Here is a 19880-nt window from a genome sequence, read left to right as displayed (position 1 = left end):
ACAAAAATTACTCACTCCAGTACAACTGGAACAGCTACTCAAGGAGTATTTCACAGACACACTGATATGCTACTGCAGTGAGAGAGGTGGGGCACAATGAACTCTCCTCACTTCTGCATCAGGAGTCTAAGAAGAAATGAGCAAATTTCTAAGGCCCTTCAAATTATTTCAAAAAGCTTTCAAACACCAGGCTTTCCCCCTTGGAACACTAACAACCCTGTGGAAAATAACTGTCAGCATGATATTGATAGTGTGCCTAAATCTCACACAAACTAAGAAGGAAGCAAATTGTGAAATATTCTGAGTGTGGTCATGAGCAGAGGGGAATACAACCAAGCCATTGAATTTAGACAACATATCTGCTACTGGCTGTACAAACTAAAGAGGTCCTCCTTTATTAATCTTTTCCCTAAGACTGCTATCTGAAACTCTCGGAAAAACTTGATAAACACATACTACCAATCCTTAGATGTCTCATTTAGATTTCTGCTTAATCCTTGATAGCAATGTATTTCCCAGTTTTAGTTGTTAAAATTTACAATTGACATTTCAGAAAATTTTTATTCTAGGATTTCATCAGGTCCTACCTATTTTTCTACAAAAGGCAAAGTTCCTTTGGTCAAAGAGTAATTTTATATGCAAGAAAAATGCTTTGTACTAGAAGTAAGGCTCAGGCAAGCCAGAATACATACTACATTCTATCAATAAAGACAATCAGTCTTTTCTTGCAGACCAGCTAATGATTATCAGAAAGCATTGATAATTCATCCACTTTTCCAGAAAATAAATATTTTCTGCCTTTCTGTCTACTACCTTAGCCACAAAAAAAGCTGTAGCTATGCAAGCTCATTGGCAACATGGCAGTACTTCCTGTTGATCATACTGAACTCAAGATATAAGAAAAAAAACCCAAACTGTTCTATTTGAATCTAGCTCAGACCCATGCTAGCTAGCAGGCACTGTAGATCAATAGATCACAAACACACACTGTGGTTATTTGTAAATATAGGGAAAATGATACCTTTAGCACAATCTGCTCCATGAAATCCTGGAAAACAGTGGCAGACCCCTGATACACACTCGCCATTCCCATGGCAGTGACGTGGGCAGTCTTGCACTGAGTCTGAAATTAAAGCATCACAAGCACATTAACTGTTAAGGCTACAGATTTTGGTTTAATTTTTCTCCATTTTAATTTGTCTTCAATACTTAGAAGAACAACCCCTAACAATATTAACACCACAAGGCTCAGGTGAAGCAGAAGGCACCAGGTTTCATGGCAGCATGAGTAAGTGTAGAGATCTAGTGACATACTAAAGTCACATATTAAGTTCTGGGCACTATTAGAACCCAAAGTCTTCTGGTAGTGCTCAAATCCTCTGCTCCAAAAATAGGCATGACCTCTTAAGACCTCTACAGCCATGTTTGAGTTTACATTATGCAGCAAACACAACACTTCATCAGGAAAATCAACACTCTCCCTTTTGCAATGAGACTTTGTTCTTGCACAACCACTCAGCCATGGGAAACTGATTATCCCAAGGACTGTGTCTTCTTTTCCTTCTACAGGCATCTAAAGCCTCATTAGTTAAGCTGACAAAAATATCTGCTGAACATGACAAAGAGGAGCTCTTTTGCTCTGGCAAATTTACTTGAGCCTTGAAAAAATGAAATAAAAAGGTGCAAGTGACTGTGCAAGAGGATGAAGAAGAGTTCTGTAAAAAGAGGACAAAGTTTAATATTAGAGTTTGAGTGACTGACTGAAATGTTGATGACTTCAATAACATGAGTAGACACATCAGCCTGATAACATTTCAGCTGTACCAAAATACTTATTTTCCACAATTTCTGTTATCATTTGGATAAAACATACACTACTTTGCATAATAACAACCTAAAATAAAATTTCATTTTTGAAATTAATTCTTAAAATGATTTTAATTTGAAAGCTGTTGGATTTCAGCAGAACATATTTTCAACACTAAATTATTGGAACAAAAATCTAATTGGAGTATTACTCTTCACTACCACTCCCTGTTGTTGTGGGACCTGTGGTTCCAAACTAAATGGTTCTGTCATTCCCAGGCACCAAACCAAGCTGCTGTACAGCACAGAAAATAAAATATGGATTTGGAACTCGCAGAACTACAGAGAGTATTTTTATTTGTCAAATTAAACTGCAAAGAAGAAAAGGATTCAAGTAGAACTTAAAATCTAATTTCACAGTTGCAGGACACCAAATAGAAAAAGTCTAAAGAAAAATTTCAAAGAGATGTCATTAGCTTGGCCACTTGAAATGATTCATGCAAACAATGAAAAGAAAAATTGAAATGTAATGCTCAAAGATATCAATTCGTCTCATGAAGAAGCTTGTTTATAGATTTATTCATTATTTTGCTTCATGGCACACAAATACATTTTCTGTGTATTCAAAACCATGGTAAATTTAGTATTGTCTGGGAGTTAACATAATTTCTGTTATTCTTTCTCCTCTTCCACACCAGAGAGATGTTCAGCTGTCTCAGAGCCTTTCATTATGAGGCATCTGATACAAGGTGTGTGTAGAACCATGTCTGAACCAGATAAAACACTATACTTTTCTCCAGATTTCATTTCAATTACTATCATTGCACTATCAAGCAGCCTACCTGGCTATTAGACCTTTGATGCTCTTGAAAGCTATAGCCTTGACCAGGCACCTTTTTTAAGGGCAGCTTATAATATTCTAAGGTTTTCTAAGCACAACAGGGGCATAGCACGATAGAAGCACAAATGTTCTTGTTTTTAGAGAAGTGGAAAAAGCCTTCTATGGGGAAATATGCAAATATATAAATATATATATTTCAACATTCATAGAAAAGTATTTCTTTTTCATCTTAATTCAGGTTACCAGAAACAATTATGTTTGTGCTTAATGACAGTATTGATTATCCACCTACACTCTTGCACCCTTTGGGACTTAAGCCAACAGACTGAATGTTATTCTAATGTAAAAGGAAAAAAAAAACCCTAAGCTTCGTATTATTAATCAGGCAAGACTAGAAAACACCTCTGACTACTTTTCATCAAGTCTAAAAACTCACTCGTACTTTTTACAATTTCTCTTTCCCTAAACTAACAGCAATTACAGATTTATACAACACAGTGCCATTTAACACTTCACCAGCCAGGACAGAATATCACTTAGGACATCTCAGAATTTGTTATACCACTGTGAAAAGATGGTCAGCAAAGTTCATTAAACGTTTCAAAGGTCAACAAATCCAATAAAGCTTGGAGAATTTAGACTCAGTTTGATTTTCAACTGAAAGTAATCCTATTCTAACAAAACTGCAGCTGGATGTTCTTCCACCACGTTGAGGAGATGACTCACTATAAGGTGAGTAGTAAGCTGTAAAACTACATACAGCTAATTAACTGACTCAATTAATCTCTAGGGTGGCTGCAAACAATAATCTCATTTGCAGGTATCAGTTTCTTGAGCTGTCTTTCCACCAAGATTAAACAGCTCTCCTGTTGGATACTATTCCACCTGGGTGTAAAGAAGCTTCTTCAGAGAAGCAAATAAAAAGTATCAAAATGACAGAGATAAGGGAAAGGACTGTTAGCTGGGGAATGCTTCAAACCACACTGAACTTATCTGAGCCTTTTTTTCCAAAACTGAACTTGAGATCTATGAGAATGCTAAAATACTAAGAAAAAAATGAATGAATTAAAGTCACCACACCCCATTACTGACTCTTTGCCAGAGTAGTGTTGAGAAAAAAAATGCACAGCATAACATAAGGACAAACAGGCCAAATACTGAGGACTGCAGGAAAATATTACAGCTTTCGGTAAGGGAAGATATAAACAGAGAGGAAAAATGCCCAGCTTGTGGAAATACCTACCCAAAATGACTGTACTGAAGGAGACCACTTCTTTGTCCTTGCCATCGTTGTAAAAGGCCAGGTGCCACAAGCCCACATCCAAGTACTGAACAAACACAGCCTCGTTCTGCACCAGGGTCTGGATGCTCCGGCGCTCCCGTGGCGCCTCCACCACGCTCCACTTCTCCTTCCCGTCCAAACGTTCCATGAAATCATACTGCAGGGGGAAAAAAAAAAAAACAAGGGGAAAAAAAAAAAAGAGAACACAAACAAAACCCCAAACAAACAGACCTGAATACAGAATATTTGAGCTCAAAATATGACCCTCTATTTTCTCCTCTACTTTGTCATAAAACGGTATTTCTGGGAGAAATGTGAAACTAACATTTGCTAGTTGACTATGGAACATATAGAGATTCTGTGACTTTTATTCCTTCTTAAATAGTGACCTAGAATTATGCATCTTTCCTCTGCATAGATGATCATAAAATGTAAAAATTGACAGGCTGTTTTTTGAGAAATAATTTGAAATCTACTATTTGACCCATTAATTTTAGGTTCCTACACAGCACAGAGACCCAGGAGACCCAAACCCTTTTCTAAGCAATCACCTACAATAAATTCTTTTTGCAACAGGAATTGACATCTGAGATGTAACTCCAGACATATCATTGAATGGAAGCCCCCAGAATGTGAAACAGGAATAGCACAGACAGGAAATGGGTTTGTCTAATATAACTCATCACCAGATAAAAATACACTGCACAAGTTTTACGTCACAGAGTAAAAGTTGCTTACCTGAGGTTGTATGTGGAACAATCAGGGCAAGTGTGATACAAAAACCAGAGGGAGCATGGAAAGGAATAACACAAATAAGGGAATTGAACTTATACTAAGGAAAACTGAGAATGTCTGTTTGGATGGTTTCCAAGTAAGGTAGAAAATTGCATTAATCTTTGGAAAAGGGATCAAAAAGAGCAAGTGATTATTTAGAGTATAAGAGTGATGGCACCATTAATGGCATGAAACTAAAAAAAGAAAGAAAGAAATCTAAGATGAATGTCAGATAAGCTTCTTATCTATTAAGCTCAGTAAATAGCCTCCCAATGGAGATGCCACAATTAAACAGGACTGGAAGAAATATTGGTTAGTCTACAACAGGGAATAACTCTGCATAACAAAGCAGCTGGACTAGCTGTCCTAATAGGTTTTTTTTCTGTGTTTAATGTCTGTGATTCTGGAGCTTTCAAGCTCAACTGAGTAGATCTCATAGTCCCTATCTAAGGGAAGCCCATAAGAAACAACAAAAACAATACATCTAATCTTTTGATAGCTGTATAACAAGTCCCCTATGAAAACACATCTTGTTTTAGACACATTTATCTGTGTAGGAGTAGATAGAGATAGATAGACATGTCTAAAGAAAGACGTATGTGTTCAATAAAATGCAGTAATAGTACGTGCTTGCTTGCCAGTAGCTTCATTACATTTCCCTCCATTATCTCTAACACTTACAGGCTGTGCCACAACAGCTATGAGAAAACATCCACCTTCCCTTGCTTTTAGTTTCAACAGAAAACTGTAATCTTGCCTCCTAAATAGAATAAACACCCAGAGAGGGCTGCCTTGCACACTGTATTCCACTCATTAACTGTGAGTCCTAGCAAATTATTCATGATATGCAGTTAAATAATGAAGCTTTTTCCTTCTAGTGGAAGAGACAGATGAATTTAACACTCTAGTGCCATCACGGCTATCTAAAACTGGGGTGTAAAACCTCACCTTTCTAGCTGAAAACTTCTTACCTACCAGCAATATAGAGCCCTGGTATGCTCAGCCTTACAACAAAGAGAAGTGTCTGGAAGAACTATTGTCTTCCTGGTAAACATGTGGAACTGACACTGACCTACAGCCACAAAGGAAACCCATGGCAGGGAGGAATTTGAGCCCAAATCTACTAATGCTGAGAGCCATCATCACAGTGTGTGCATTATCCACTCTGTTATCCTATGCTTTCAAACGAGGGACAAAGCAAGAGAAGTGGAACAAAAAGTTTCACTCACTATCAGATTGCCATCAACTTGAGCCAGTTTCCACATATGATGTTTATAGGGAAAGGTAAATCAGAAATTAGTAAAATTCAGGCAAACCATGCTGGAGATGTAGAGAATTCTGGCATGCCAGTAACTTTCAGCATATCTGAGGTACCAAACACACATATATCTATCTCTGAAATCAATGACATTTGGAAAGATTGCTAAAGCCCACTGTCTAACAGTCAGAGGTTAAGGACAGACTCATCACCTCCTTGGGAAATGTTATTACTTGGGCAACATCTAGGGAAAAAGAAATTGTGCTCTTCAGAACGATTGTTCACAAAGGGTCAACTAAGGAAGTAGCAATAAAAGCTGACATTTCTCACTGGCAACACGCTGTTCGTCTCTGCTTGTGCTGGCAGGTTCCTCTGCCTCCCTCTGTTTGATGCTGATTCTACCTCATATAGTAGAGAAGGCTCAGCAGTTGGCCAGATCGAAGGGGAAGAGTTTTCAGCCTGAAACTGCTTGAAGTAGTTTCAGCTGCAGAATCTCTCTTCACGACGATGGGGCGTGACCTAGTGAGAGCAGGTCCCTTGGCACAACAATATTAACTTTGGTACAGTTAAGACCAGTATTTCCCCTCTTTAATCAAACTATGACAAATAATTTAATGCTCAGGCAAAAGCAAAATGACTGAACCTGGATAACTCAGTGAATGCTGAAGTACCGGTGCAAAGAGATGCAGAAAACAACAACACGTTTTTATCCCTCTTTGGATTTCTCAGGACTGAGGGGAAAAAAAGAAGGAAGTTAATGTATCTGCTGGTGGTTCCCTGGGTGTATTAATCTTAATATGTGAGTAAGGACTAGGTATATGTGCCCCAAAATCGAAAATCCCTGACTGAAGGGTCACCAAGATGACACCGTGAATTCATAAGCAGATAAGATTTCTTCACATGCTTGGCTGAATAATCATTTTGCTTTTCACAGCCCTGTTGATTTTCTGATTTACCACCCATGCATGATTAATTAATTTTACATAATGTTGTGCTGAAGATATCACTCTTGCTTTAAAGCTACTTATTGGCATATATGAATAGATTAGAAGACCCATCTAGGAAAAGGAGGAAAGTAATTTCATGATCATTAAAAAGCAACAGTGGAATTCTTAATCTAACACACACACACACAACTGCTAAGGAAGAGGTCACTAAATCACATGAATTAGGGAACAGACATGTCAAACCAAACTAAGCCTCTGAAGTTATTTGGAAGTTTCACTGAGTTTTGGCTTTTTTGTTTTCTTTTTTTATGATCCTTTATATTTCACGGCTTCATACTGAAAGTCACATAAAAATGGCTAAAACTGCTCAGGAACAACATGCAGCAGAAATCCCAAATGACTACATCATCAGAGTTCAATTTTGCAGCAGGGAGTACTTGCTATGATTAAAGCTCAATATAAGCAAGTGACTTGCCAGCCTACATCGCTGAACAAATTCCAAATTCACTCTCTTGGTGAGCTTGTTTATTTTTACTACCCAGCATACTGAAATCCTACTGCTTACTTTTATTTACAAACCTAAAATCTCATGCTAAGTTCTTTCTGGGCAATTTATTTTTATAATTTCTCCATTCAGTGCTTTCTACCCTCTGATGCATTTTATTCATAGGCTAATAAGGACTTTCTTTTTCCAGTAACCGTGGGGAGTTAGCAAAACAGTTTGGGAACTTTACACCTACGGTTGTGACTCCACCACTGCACAAGCCCATTCATCCAGCACAGACCCACTGAGCCCAGTCACACACAGAGGAAGGGAACCCCTTGTGCCCACTGCGATGCAGAGAGAGCTCGCAGGGCTCAGGACCAGAAATGCAGAGAGCCAGCATAATCTTCAGGGATTTTCTTAGATTTGAAACAATTTGCATGCCTCCACAAAATGCCTAAGAGTTTTTGAGATTAGGAATTGAAAAGAAAGATCTCCTAGAGCTCTTGTCTCAATAAGGGATGCATATTCAACAGGAGAGAGGGAGCACGCTTGGCATTGTGGCGAGCATTCGCCTTTATGCCAAAGCCCTGTAGGATCTAAGCAGCCGGGAAAACATATGGCAGGGAAATTTGTTTGCAAAGTGCTCTAAAATTAGTTCTTCATAAAATCCAGTTGGTAATTATTCATTAAAATACAGCCACAAAACATCTGACACCCACGATGGCAGCCAACCGGTTTGTTCCCACATTTGGATGTGTCACAGCCAGCTCAGGCCAGCACCCAGCACTCACAGCCCGGTGGCCATCAGGTAACTCTGAGGTGCTCAGAGCACCCAGAAGTGTTTGAGCACCTGCTAAAAACCAAAGGAACACTGACGCTCCCCTGCTCTCCAGTTTTTTTTTCAAATAAAGCCATTTCCAGTTCTGAATGAAAAGAGTTTTCATTTTGATGTGAAAAATTTGTAAGTATAAAACACTCTGCTGGAAATGAAAACAATACAGCTCCATGCACTGCCTTCTCCAGACATTCCAGTGAAGTTCCTATCAGGTTACCTCATTTCATGCATCATTTGGAACCTGCTACCAGCATGTAGCAACATCATAATTGCTGTAAGCTCTGCAGAGTCGCGTCATGCATTATTTGACATTTACAGTTTGTTTTCTATACATTATCAATTCTATTTATATGACTCTCTTCTACTAAATTCCTATTGATCATTCAAGCCTGCGATGTGCATTTTGTTCTTTCTGCATAGCACAGTACAGGTTGGAAGGATTTTGCTCAGAAGCTCTGCATTCCTGTTTGTAGTCTGTGTACCACTCAAAGCTGTGTATTTGCCTCTCCTCTAGAGCTCCACTCCCCATGCACATGGCACACAGGCTGCATCCAGACAAGTTTACAGCTACATCCGTTTGACTGACTAAACCAGGCATTTGGAATATTTGCTAAACAGTAATACTGAGAAGGTTAAATCTCAGCAGGGCTCTCAGACAGGAACTGCATCTTGTTGTCTCAGGTTAATCATGTACCTAATTTGCTGATTATTGACTTGTTCCCACAAAGGATTTTACTCGGCTTGACATATGAGCACTGATCAGTGATGAACTGTCAAGCTGTTCACTGCTTTAGAGCTCATGTCCCTAACCTACAGAAACAAGGATTTTAAATTTCAATTTTAAAATATCGTCTGGTGTCAACCTCAGACTATTTTCATTCACACAAAAGTATTGTGCTCCTTTCTGTCAGAACAAGGCTTCTTTTCACTAACTCAGGTCTGTAACAGCTTGCCTCTCTCATTCTAAAATCATTTCTCTTGGTAGCAGCTTGACTGCATTTTGATTGCTGGGCAAAAATGCCAAGGAATCTCCTGCTGTATCACCCTATTAACAAGCACCAGGACCCTGCTGAATGTGGGAAAGTTTATGCTGGTTTATACTGCAGATTCAGACCAGATGTATACCAGTTTATATCCAGTGGATTTCATTAACCCCACTTATGAAGAGGTTTAGAACTGCTTCCTTTGAAGATTGGAAAACAGGTCCTCTGAGGAGGAATTCAGCTCAAGAGGAAACACAGATGATATTTCTCATTATTTAATTTAACAGAAAGGTCACAAAATTTATATTCTATCCATGTGAGGTGGAATGAAAGAAAAAAAAACTTTGCCTGATCACAGCCTTCTCAGATGAGAACATCATAATGAAACCTAGAACAAATACATCTGATCATACTGCAATATAAAGTTCACCTTGAACTAAAAAAAAATATTTTGTGCTACCAGCTACTCCCAACTGGATTTCTTGTAAAAGATACAGGCATACCTCCATCATGTCTTTGTCAAAAAATTAAAATTAACCTGTATTTATAGCAAACTTTGATGATTGCTTTGGAGCTTTGGTTGCCCTAAGTAATTTTCATTTCATGATTTATACTTCTGTTTGTTTTCCTCAGCTAAATTGCCATTTTATTCATGACGGAATAGGGAAAGTGAGCACCAGAATTCTGAATTAAATGAGACATGCGCAATGAATGGTGCCATTACCTCACTGGAACAGCTGAAGATCCACAGACACAATTTCACCCTCAAGACAGCATATTGAATGAAGCATTACAGCCAAAATCAAAACACTCTTGAGAAAGGCTCCCACCCTGGAACATATTCTCTGTAGATACATTTTTTGTGTTGCCTGGATGGCTGGAAATGACTGAAAATCAGTCAACACCCCTCTGCAATTTCCCAATTTTTGTAGTCTTTGTATCAGATTTCAGACACCACGTGCTAATGTGTAGTTCACGGAAAACTGACCACATGTCCTCCCCTCCTTGGGCTCTGCCCTGCTGCTCCTGATTTCTTACCACTCAAACACATCCCTTCAGTAACTCACAGAACATTTTAGAACAGCTTACTACAGTAAGGTGATGGATTTTGCGCAGCCAAACTTCTTCTTCATAAATTCTTAGAAGCAGAGGTAATAAACCCATGTAAACCTCCTCATTCCTTTACTCCTAACTGATCAAAGATTTTGGTCCTCAGCTCATCATTTTTGTCTCATGGATAACTGGATAGTTTTATCCCAATTCGTGCCACGATTATATCAGAGATTTAAAACCTTGTTTGAATGGCAAGGACATAATTACTTCTTTTATAAATGTATTGCTGAAGTATGTAACAACTTAAAAATGTTAATACCAAGGTGTTCAGTCAAATACCACAAATGAAGGAATTCACAGGAATCCCTAAACTTGAATTCTGTAAACTCTAACATAAACCCAACAAAGATGTTCCAGACTTTTGCATTCTGACATTCAAAGCCAACAAACACACTGGTAAAATACCTGGGCATGTGATGGTGGGAGTCCTCTTCTTATATAAACACCAAAAAGAGCATCCTTTCCTAAGGATATGTTGAACTTCAGGAACTGTGGCTGGCTGATATGGATCTGAGACCTCCAAAAAACTCCGGGGGGCACCTCCTGGGTGACCCTGTGGCCAACTTCAGTTTCTCCGCTATCTATGCTGCTATTCCTAGTGACCCATGGTCCTATAAAACAAAAGCAAAGATAAATCCAATGAGATAACTGGTTTTAATACAGGTAGTTTTATTCATTCAAGATGAACATCTGTGGCAGTGACACCTCTTAAATTGAGCTGTAACTTTCTTATCCAGATGCAATCTGCCTGCTGTTTCAATAAGTATGGAAGAATTTGGCGCTTATATTAAAAGTGAAAACTCTGCCACCCTTTTTTTTCTGTGGAGCATCAGCAATCTTCTCATTCCTCAAACCCTTTATTTTGTGATTGCTCCTCACTGATCAAATAGCAACAATAGAGAGTCAATTAAGCACATGTGAATCTATCTCCCTGTGCTCTTTTCAGTTGCATCTTGTACACAACTGGGCTATAAAAAAATAGCCAGAAAGGTCAACTGAAGGGTAACTTCAATCTAAATTAACTAATTGAAAATTTTTATTACTACTGTTTTCTTCACTGAAGTAGTCCAACAGACTTTAGGTCACAGACAAGAGAGTTGGCAGAAGAAATGAAATGCACACAGAAGGGTTTAGAGGACAATTTCTGTACTCTAACATGCATCCTCTCCTTTAAACAAAGTTAGCACAACTCAATGCGGTGCCTTTTAAATTCTCTCTGCCTGAAGCAGGGTCTATCTACAAGTCTTTTTCCCTCGGGTTGTGGTTAGTTAAAAAACCATCATTGGTTTTCCAGCATGCATTATTGAAGACAAGACACAAGACCTTTCTGGTTGAGTGCTCTGGCTTCCAGCCCATGAAATAGTCAGCTTTTAAAACATGGCGCAAATCCCTTCTCTTCTCAGCTGAACAGGTTCTGAGGCTACACATATTTTAAACATGGAGTGCAGAACATGGAGTTAGCAGTGCTTTTAAGCTACAATATGTGGCAACGTTTGATTTTGTGTTCTGTATTCCCAAACAACATGGGGAGAAATCCACTTAAAAATTCTTACAACAGACACTATAATAACCAGAAAACCACTGAAAATATCTGTTAACAGTCACAGAAATTTAAAGGTATCACTAATACCACTATTAAAACACACTGGATGGTAGTGATAACTCTGCTACAACCTGATAGCATTTGTAAAAAGCTCAATGTTTACTTCACGCCTTTTTTTTTTTTTTTTGCCATGGTGTAATGCTATTTTCAATAAATGGCAAGTTACTTTTGAAATATACTCCAGCACTGTATGAATGTAATGGGATGGCACAGAATAACATATAATTCCAGCAGGTAAGTACATAACAGCTTTTCTGTCTTGACTGTCTTTAATTGAGAGAGCTGCAAAAGCACGGTTTCAATTATAGATTCTAAATTATCTGTTAGCAGCACTTACACTTGTACATAATGAAACAGATACCGTGTTGGCAGTGTTTTGAAATGGTAAAAGAATGCTCTGAATACCAACTGCTACATAGTTTTTGGCAACTTGTTTGTTTTTTCATTTTCTGTGTTAATGGGTCTACAATAACATCACAGCACTAACAAAGAAAGAGAAAGCAGAAGGAGCTGCAACCACAGGCTACAAAGAAAGGAAAAATGGCTGAGAGTGTCAAGCAAAGTGCCCTTAGAGCCACCAGGAGCACAGAGAGCAACCAGATCCAAACATGTCCTGCTTCATGGAAACGACAGGATTTCATTTCTAATGGATTATGCAACAGAGGGTATCTCAAGGTTCCTATCTCAATGAAGGCAGGCACCACCTCACTGGAATTTAAATCAGGCCTTAGTGGGTAAGGTCACACGGAGAGGAAAACCAGGGACAGAGAACACACAAAAAATCACTTGTTCCATGTTATACTGGAATCACTGGCAGAGCTGGGGAGTCAGCATAAGACTGCAGGCTCCTTCACCTCCTTTGAGAACATTTTATTTACTTCACAGTTCCAAGACATGGTAATAAATGATGAATATTTTTTCAATATTCTTAAAAAGTGCGCTGTAAATAATTTCTTTGGAAGCAGACTGTGCATTCTTTAATGAACATCAACTGTACCTAATCTGAAAAAGGCTCCTTGACACACTCTAAAGAACCTTGTTTTTCAGCAGCAATATATCCATAGCCAACCAGTCAAAGAAAAAGCTATTTCCAGGAATTATTATTACCCAGTGCAGCAAATGTACTGAGCATGTGAATGGGAAGGCCACAATAGTCTCTGTTGGCAGTTATAGTTCCATTGGCTATTAAAGCAACTCCAAAACTGTCAGTGACTTTTACTAATTATGTTGCTTCTAAATCTGTTGAGTATATATTCTCTAGAACTGTAACTTTGTAAGTAAATTTAATTCTAATGGAGGATCAAGGTTAATATTTCTGGATAAATTTAGCCTCAGCCTCCTTTGGATATCCAAAATTCTGCTTTGTATTTTTATCTGGGAAAGGACTCAAGAATCCTCAAATACCTCAATTAAGCTAAAATGATAAAATTCCAGTGATCAGGAGAACCAGAGCTACATTCCTACTACTTCAGCATGCAAAGATAAAAATTACATTGGATGTCAGACTTTCCCCAAAACAATTACTAGAAGATGACCATTCCTTTGTATTTCTCATCAAAATTTTGAAGTGACGATGTTGAAAATTGGTGAAAACTGCAGATAAGACAATTGAATTTGCAGGTATCAGTGAGCCTAGAGACATGATTCAGGTTTCTAATACCGAAAGATTCAGTTCAGTTTGGTATTATCTTTGGAAGCATCTCCCCACAGATGCTCTCTTATTTTTCTCTACAACACAAATGACCTGGTTTCTAGTTCTCCAAACCACTCCTTCTGGAGCATCTTAGGAAAATCTCCCCGGGAAGGGAACTGTGATGGCTTCAACACAGCAGAGGATTTTAAGAGCAGGTTAGATGATCAGCTCTCACAAGTGATCGAGATATATTTAACCTGCAGCAAAGAATGGGGCAGATGGGTGACTCTTTTCAGTCTGTATTTCTGTAGCACAGCACGCTCTATACCCAGCCTGTGCCACATCTGCCAGGAACAGCTGCTGCCTCACCTCTAGCATGCTGAAAGGATCCTTTCCTTTTGCTTTTAAGAATCTGATTCATGACATCCTCTTTTTATGGATCTACATTACAATGCTGAAATAACAAAATGTAGAAATGCTCAAAGTTGTACTAAAATATAGGTTTCATATTTATAGCAAATTTAGCTAACAACTTATAAAGTTTTAAGTCCAGCACAATATCAAAAAACTCTAAAGATTATGCATTATTGAATCATAAATTCCTGCTGAGTTACCCTTGTTGGTATGAGACACAAAACTAGTGACAGCATCTTGGTTCTACTCCTTGCTCTGACACTGCCAGTGCACCTGGGTTGGTCATGATCTTGCTGCTCTCAGATGCCTACTTGTGAAACAGAATTCTTAATAATGACAGAATTCTTAACAATTCTCACTTTGAAGATGAGGAAGGCAGAGCAGTAAATAAAAATATTACAGGAGGTATCTCAGCACTGGCCTCTTCATGTTCCTTCCTCCCCAGGATATAAATACAGAGAGGAAGTGCAAAGCAGATATGACCACTGAATCTCTTTTCTTAGTTAATAGGCTTAAGTTTATTTTTTTTAACCTGAAAAGCAGACCATCATCCTAGCTTTGGTATTTGCAGTGCCTTTTTCTGCACTAACAGCTTCACTGGCAAACCCTGTCACTAGAGACTCAAACTTTTTTATAGCTCCCTTCAGTCCTCACCTCCTAATGCAGAGAATGTATCTTGCCACCTGACTCACTCCCCTCCAAGTATTTTTAGAAGCTCTTCCATGTGATGGACCACTTCAGATCACATTCAAAGAGCATCAACTGCATTTAAGTGAAGTTACAGATGTGACAAACTGACAAATCTGTGAAGAAAGACTAACCCAAACTACTCATACTGCTGTGAACAAATGAATCCCAAGATCATTCTCTCTGTTGTGGGTGACTGTTGTAAAGTTCCATGTTTATCTCATAACCCCATAGATACTCGATTTTTTTCCCCTGTCATTTTCTCTCTATAAACATCTACAAAAGAGTTTTAAAAGCACACTTCTTCATCTTACCCAGGGGAGCCATTTCAATCACTCAGTCAAACATATATTCATCAACTAAATAACACTTATTCATTTAAACTGCTGTTTTATTTACCCAGCTGAATTACTATTTTGGCATATACATTTGAAAAGACTGTTTTAGCATTCAAGTATATTTGCCTTTGAAGCTATCAGACAGGCAATCCATGACAACAGCAGTGCAAACTCCCCCTGCTAAGTTGTCAGCAGGTCTCATCTGTGAGCTGGAGGTCAGATTCAAGGTGGCAGCGGATGGGACATGCCCAGTCAGCCTTTAATTTAACTGATGTCAAGCAGTGTCAGCTATGGAGGCCGAACTGTATTTACACTGAAACCAGATATACTTGATTATTTATAACTACAGTATCCTACACTGTAGCTAAAATTAAAAATAAAAATGAAATCTGGCTACCAGCAGTGTCACACTACAGACATCACATTTAAACAGCAATTAACTCCAGTGCTGTGGCTGTGTGCCTCCATCACGGGGATGACTGCAAATTGCATCTTGATGGCACTCTTGAAAAACATCTAGCAGAAAAACCATTCCAGTGGATCATAAATGAACTACCAAAATAATGTGGACAACCTCAAATTAAATACGAGGAAGAAATATCACCCCTAATATAACCTAATAAAACCCCTAATATATAAGGAGTTGGTTAAATTCTCTTCACCTTCTTTTCCTGTAATTCTATATTTCATATAAATCACTGCTACAGATATAGCTTACTTTATCTTTTTATCTAGCTTATTTTTCTGTTGTTCTTTTTATATAGCCAGGGATTTTCACAGATGACTTGGAATTCTGAAGAAATTTATGGTACAGCTGTGTAAAGGAAACCATTCAATATAAAAATAGACTCCACTGACTTTTTGCCAAAAAAGACCATGTGAGAATTACTATGGTTCTCCATGATAATTTAACTTTTTTCCTTAGGTAAATTTGCTACTTATATGACCAGACATGTCTTATTGTTCCAGAAAGGCAAATAAAATAAAGTAGAAAATGTCTTTTCTGTACAAATGTCTTCAGTGGAAAAATCAGTGCTATGCACTGTTACCACACTGACAGCTCCCCATATGAACTTACACTTCAAATTATCTACTATCACCTAAGTGCCCTAGGACTCAAGTGAGAACAGATTATTTCTGGAATGTGTACAATAGATTGACTGCTACTGCAAAACAAACTCCCTCAGCTACAATGAGCTAAAAAGCCAGGCAATGAGAATTTGTCTGGAGGAGCTGCTGAGGCACATCTTGAACTTCAGTTCTGCTGAAGATGCTGAGGTACCAATGAGCTGTTTTGGGAAGGAAGGAGGAAGGAAACTGCTGAGTGTATGAGCTTTCAGAAATCCAGGAAAACAGCTTCTGGTACAAAAACAAAATCTCAGGTTGTCTGGTCATCATCCTAATTTTCTGTTGTGGCAAGAGGAAAGAAATTGTCAAAGGGAGTGTATGCATAAGACTCTGGCTCAGCTGCAGGCAATCAATGTGGCAGTGAAATTAAACATCTTGCTTTTAGTAAAATATGACACCTGATACACCTAAAATTTAGGCACATCTTGACAATTATGTGAGCATGACTTCACAAGAGTCATCGCTTTCAGAATGAGAAGCAAATTATAACTGAAATAAAATTAAGATCTGTTGGTTCACTGCATTTCACAAAGAGCAAATAAATACTATTTTGAATTTCTAAATCAGGATAACAATCACCTCTGATGGTATTTACCAAACTTCATCACCTAACTTTGAACAGAGCAACTCATGCTATCACCATTAACACAGCCACAAATCTAAAACTCCTCTGCTGTTGAATTTAGCCAAATCCTTTGCTTTTCTAAGCCAGCCCCTGAGTCTGGTGTATATTCAGAAGACCACATCTGCAAGCCTTCATAGCCTCCATCTTAACACTTCTGCTAGCTAACGTGTTAATTAAGATCTACATTACATTAGTCACATAACTACTCAATAAGATTAATCCACCTGGAAAATGATGGCTTGTCTTGATTAAACTGAATGAAGGAAACAGAAGTGACATTTAAAATACATTGAGTGTTATTACATTTTGATCGTCTGTTTCAAAGCGTCTGAAAGGAAATAGTAGAAACCAAAAGATTCATGTTGTTTACATTGTTAATGAGGGATGAGTTTATCTTTTACAAAACGACAAAGAGCTCCCTGCAGCTGCTGCCGAGTCCTTACACTGTGGGCTGGGTCGGTTTCAGCAGGAGCACAGCTGGGGGTGGCACGGGTGCCTCAGGCAGTCAGTCAGGAGCTGCTCTGTTTGCATCTGAACCCCAACTCATCCCTCTGTAAGCGTGGCACATCCTCCCATCTCAGAATTCTCTTACTCCTTTAGCATTGCCTGTCTGCTCCATTGCTAATAAAATATCTTAACTATTACAAAATAATTTGTGTGCAAACCAGAATGTGACTCACAGCTGCAGCATCTGGCAGAGCTCTCAACATCATTTGGAGAGAGCTGAAGACAACCTGTACAAATTCACAATGACTGCTGAGCTCAGCTCTCCACATCTATCCAAGGAAAATTTCTGCTACATCAGTACAAATCTGTTTTTCCTCTCTCTCATCTCAAGCGAGATGGTGCCAAATTTAACAACTAATTAAACTAACTTTGTTTCATTACTGCCATTATATTTGCGATTCTGAATTTGATATCTGGAAACAAGTATTTTTTCATGACACTTCAGTACTTTAATATTTAATAACTGTAATATTTTTGAAAAAGTCTTTCTGAAATCCACATACACTGTGACAGACTTTGCAAAATATCTCAAACTGAGCACGAACTTGGATCAAGTTTACTTCGTCCAAAGAGAAGCAAACCCTGGATTATGTGAGTATCAAAACACAAATTCCTATCAACTTTTTCCCAAGAGTCAGAATATTTATTGTACCTAAAGTGATCTTTCAGGTCCACAACTGTCCACAATTACTTTAGCTATCTTTTAAAATGGGGATTTCTAGAATCAGAGATCACAGTCTCTTACTGTGTTTTTCAGCTTTCTAGGACATTCCAACAGCAAACAAGATAAGAAATACTAAGTCAATTTTGAATGATGAGAAAATTTGCTAAACTTGTGAGCACGTCAAAGACAATATGTCCTAAGCAAAAAAGTTGACACCAAAGCATTCTTTATATGGATTTTCAGCTGGGGTTAGTTTGGATATTTTCACATAAATTGTAGGTTATCTTAGGTCTCCTCTGAAATGAATAAAGTTGAATTTATGGTATATTCTGTCAATTAAAAAGGAACCAGCACATAGTCACAGATTTTATGGAAATGTATGTCTAGCCTACCACATAATTGTAAATGTAGAAAACTTCTGGCATAGACTAACAGAATTTAGGCACAGATAAATCCCATAAGGTCATCTATTTCACTTCTTTGTGAAGAAGCAATTATTCCCAAACATGCCTCTTTTTTTCCCCACTTTTCCCCTTAATTTAGATTTATTACACCAAAATTCTAACATTATCCTTACGCAACGTAAGAGATACGTGAGAGATAAATGGGTTTCACTCTCAGAAAGCTTTTAAAATGTCATTACAATCTATCTCATATCCTGCAGAAATTCCAAGGCAGTATCAATTTTTGGGGTTTTATGCACCTTCAAGGGATACTGCCTTACAGTTTGTATTAAGAAAGGAATTTTTGTCTCCTAATTTAAATCCCTAGGTCAACACAACTTTCACAGCATGGTGGATTTCACTTGCAGTTTTACAGCAGCACTGAGGATTTTTCTGCCCGTTGCACTTGCCTCCTCCTTTCAGACATACCCAGTATTAGTGAGATGTAGTGTGTAATTACAAAAAAACCTGCAACTGTGTTATCTTAATAGTGAATTTTGTTTTCATTCAGATAGGAAAATGCAGTAATAAAGTAATTTACATTCCTCTTAAACTGCAGTTTTATTATTTCGCACCAGAATTTAGTCTCTTAATAAGGAACACGCAGATCAAATTGAATACCTGACTTTCTTTTTTTTTTTTTCCCCCCTCCTTTCAAATTGCTCTACTTTAAAATGCTTTGCTTGCTGAGTAGGCACAGCTTGTGTTTAAGTGGCCCTTCTCAGACTAGGGGTTAAAGGTTTCTTTGGGAGACCCATGTTTTGAAAAGAATGGCTTCATCCTGAGTTGTGTCAATTATAGAAAGGTCACTCTCCACAGCCAGAGCCCTGAAATGGTTGTTGTGTTAAAAGCTGTCAGAGGCTTTCCTAAAAACTGCTGGGATAGCAATATTAGCTTGGACATAATAAAAAGAAAGGTGAGGCAGAAAAACTTTTTACCCTTCCCTGCTCTAAGAATTTGTCTTTTTGATATTCCTTGTGTTCATCCAAACCTGTCACTCATTTTATTCCACTGTGGAAGATTACTTGCCTAAATACTGTTCTTCCTCCTTCCCCCACGTTATCAGCATTTCAGTAACCTTCCATAAAATGCCAGAAGAACAAGTAAACTTTTCCAACATGCTCTGAGGAAAGCTAACTGCAGCAATTTGAGACACAACCAGCAGTTCTGTCTCCTTGTCTCCTCTACGGGAGGTTACCACTCCCAAAACAGCATCTCAGCCTCTTGAAATGTGCAAAGCTAATTAGAGTGGGGCTGGCATAAACTGCCAGAATTCGCACTGAAGTGCCCCAGGCAGATGAGCATATTCCAATTCAACAGTCCTGCTGCCCTATATTTGCACAGAGATGGCAACAAAAAGCTGCAGGGAGGGAACTGGGAAAGGTGTTAAAGCCCCGCAGTTGTCTGCTAAATGACTGTAGTTGCCGACCTGAGCCCTTCAGCTTCCTGCCCAACACCATCGGGTCTCTCACCTGTGCACAACCTGGAGGCAGTTCAGCAGCAATACAAACA

General features: G+C 38.4%; 1 protein-coding gene across 2 annotated transcripts in view; it reads right to left on the bottom strand.

The window, feature by feature from the left end:
* Window positions 1-19880, bottom strand: part of TENM2 (teneurin transmembrane protein 2) — a 744328-nt gene that overhangs the window by 100459 nt on the left and 623989 nt on the right. For both annotated transcript variants that reach the window (XM_069029269.1, XM_069029270.1), the window contains 3 exons: window positions 10732-10937; window positions 3891-4086; window positions 1022-1123 (listed from right to left, as the gene is read on the bottom strand). In XM_069029269.1, coding sequence (XP_068885370.1) covers window positions 1022-1123; window positions 3891-4086; window positions 10732-10937 — 504 coding nt within the window. The remainder of the gene's footprint in view (window positions 1-1021; window positions 1124-3890; window positions 4087-10731; window positions 10938-19880) is intronic.

This window comes from Aphelocoma coerulescens, chromosome 13 (genome assembly GCF_041296385.1).
Source record: "Aphelocoma coerulescens isolate FSJ_1873_10779 chromosome 13, UR_Acoe_1.0, whole genome shotgun sequence".
NCBI lineage: Eukaryota > Metazoa > Chordata > Aves > Passeriformes > Corvidae > Aphelocoma > Aphelocoma coerulescens.
Note: the sequence above shows the minus strand (reverse complement) of the source record. Positions and strands in the feature narration are given on the sequence as shown.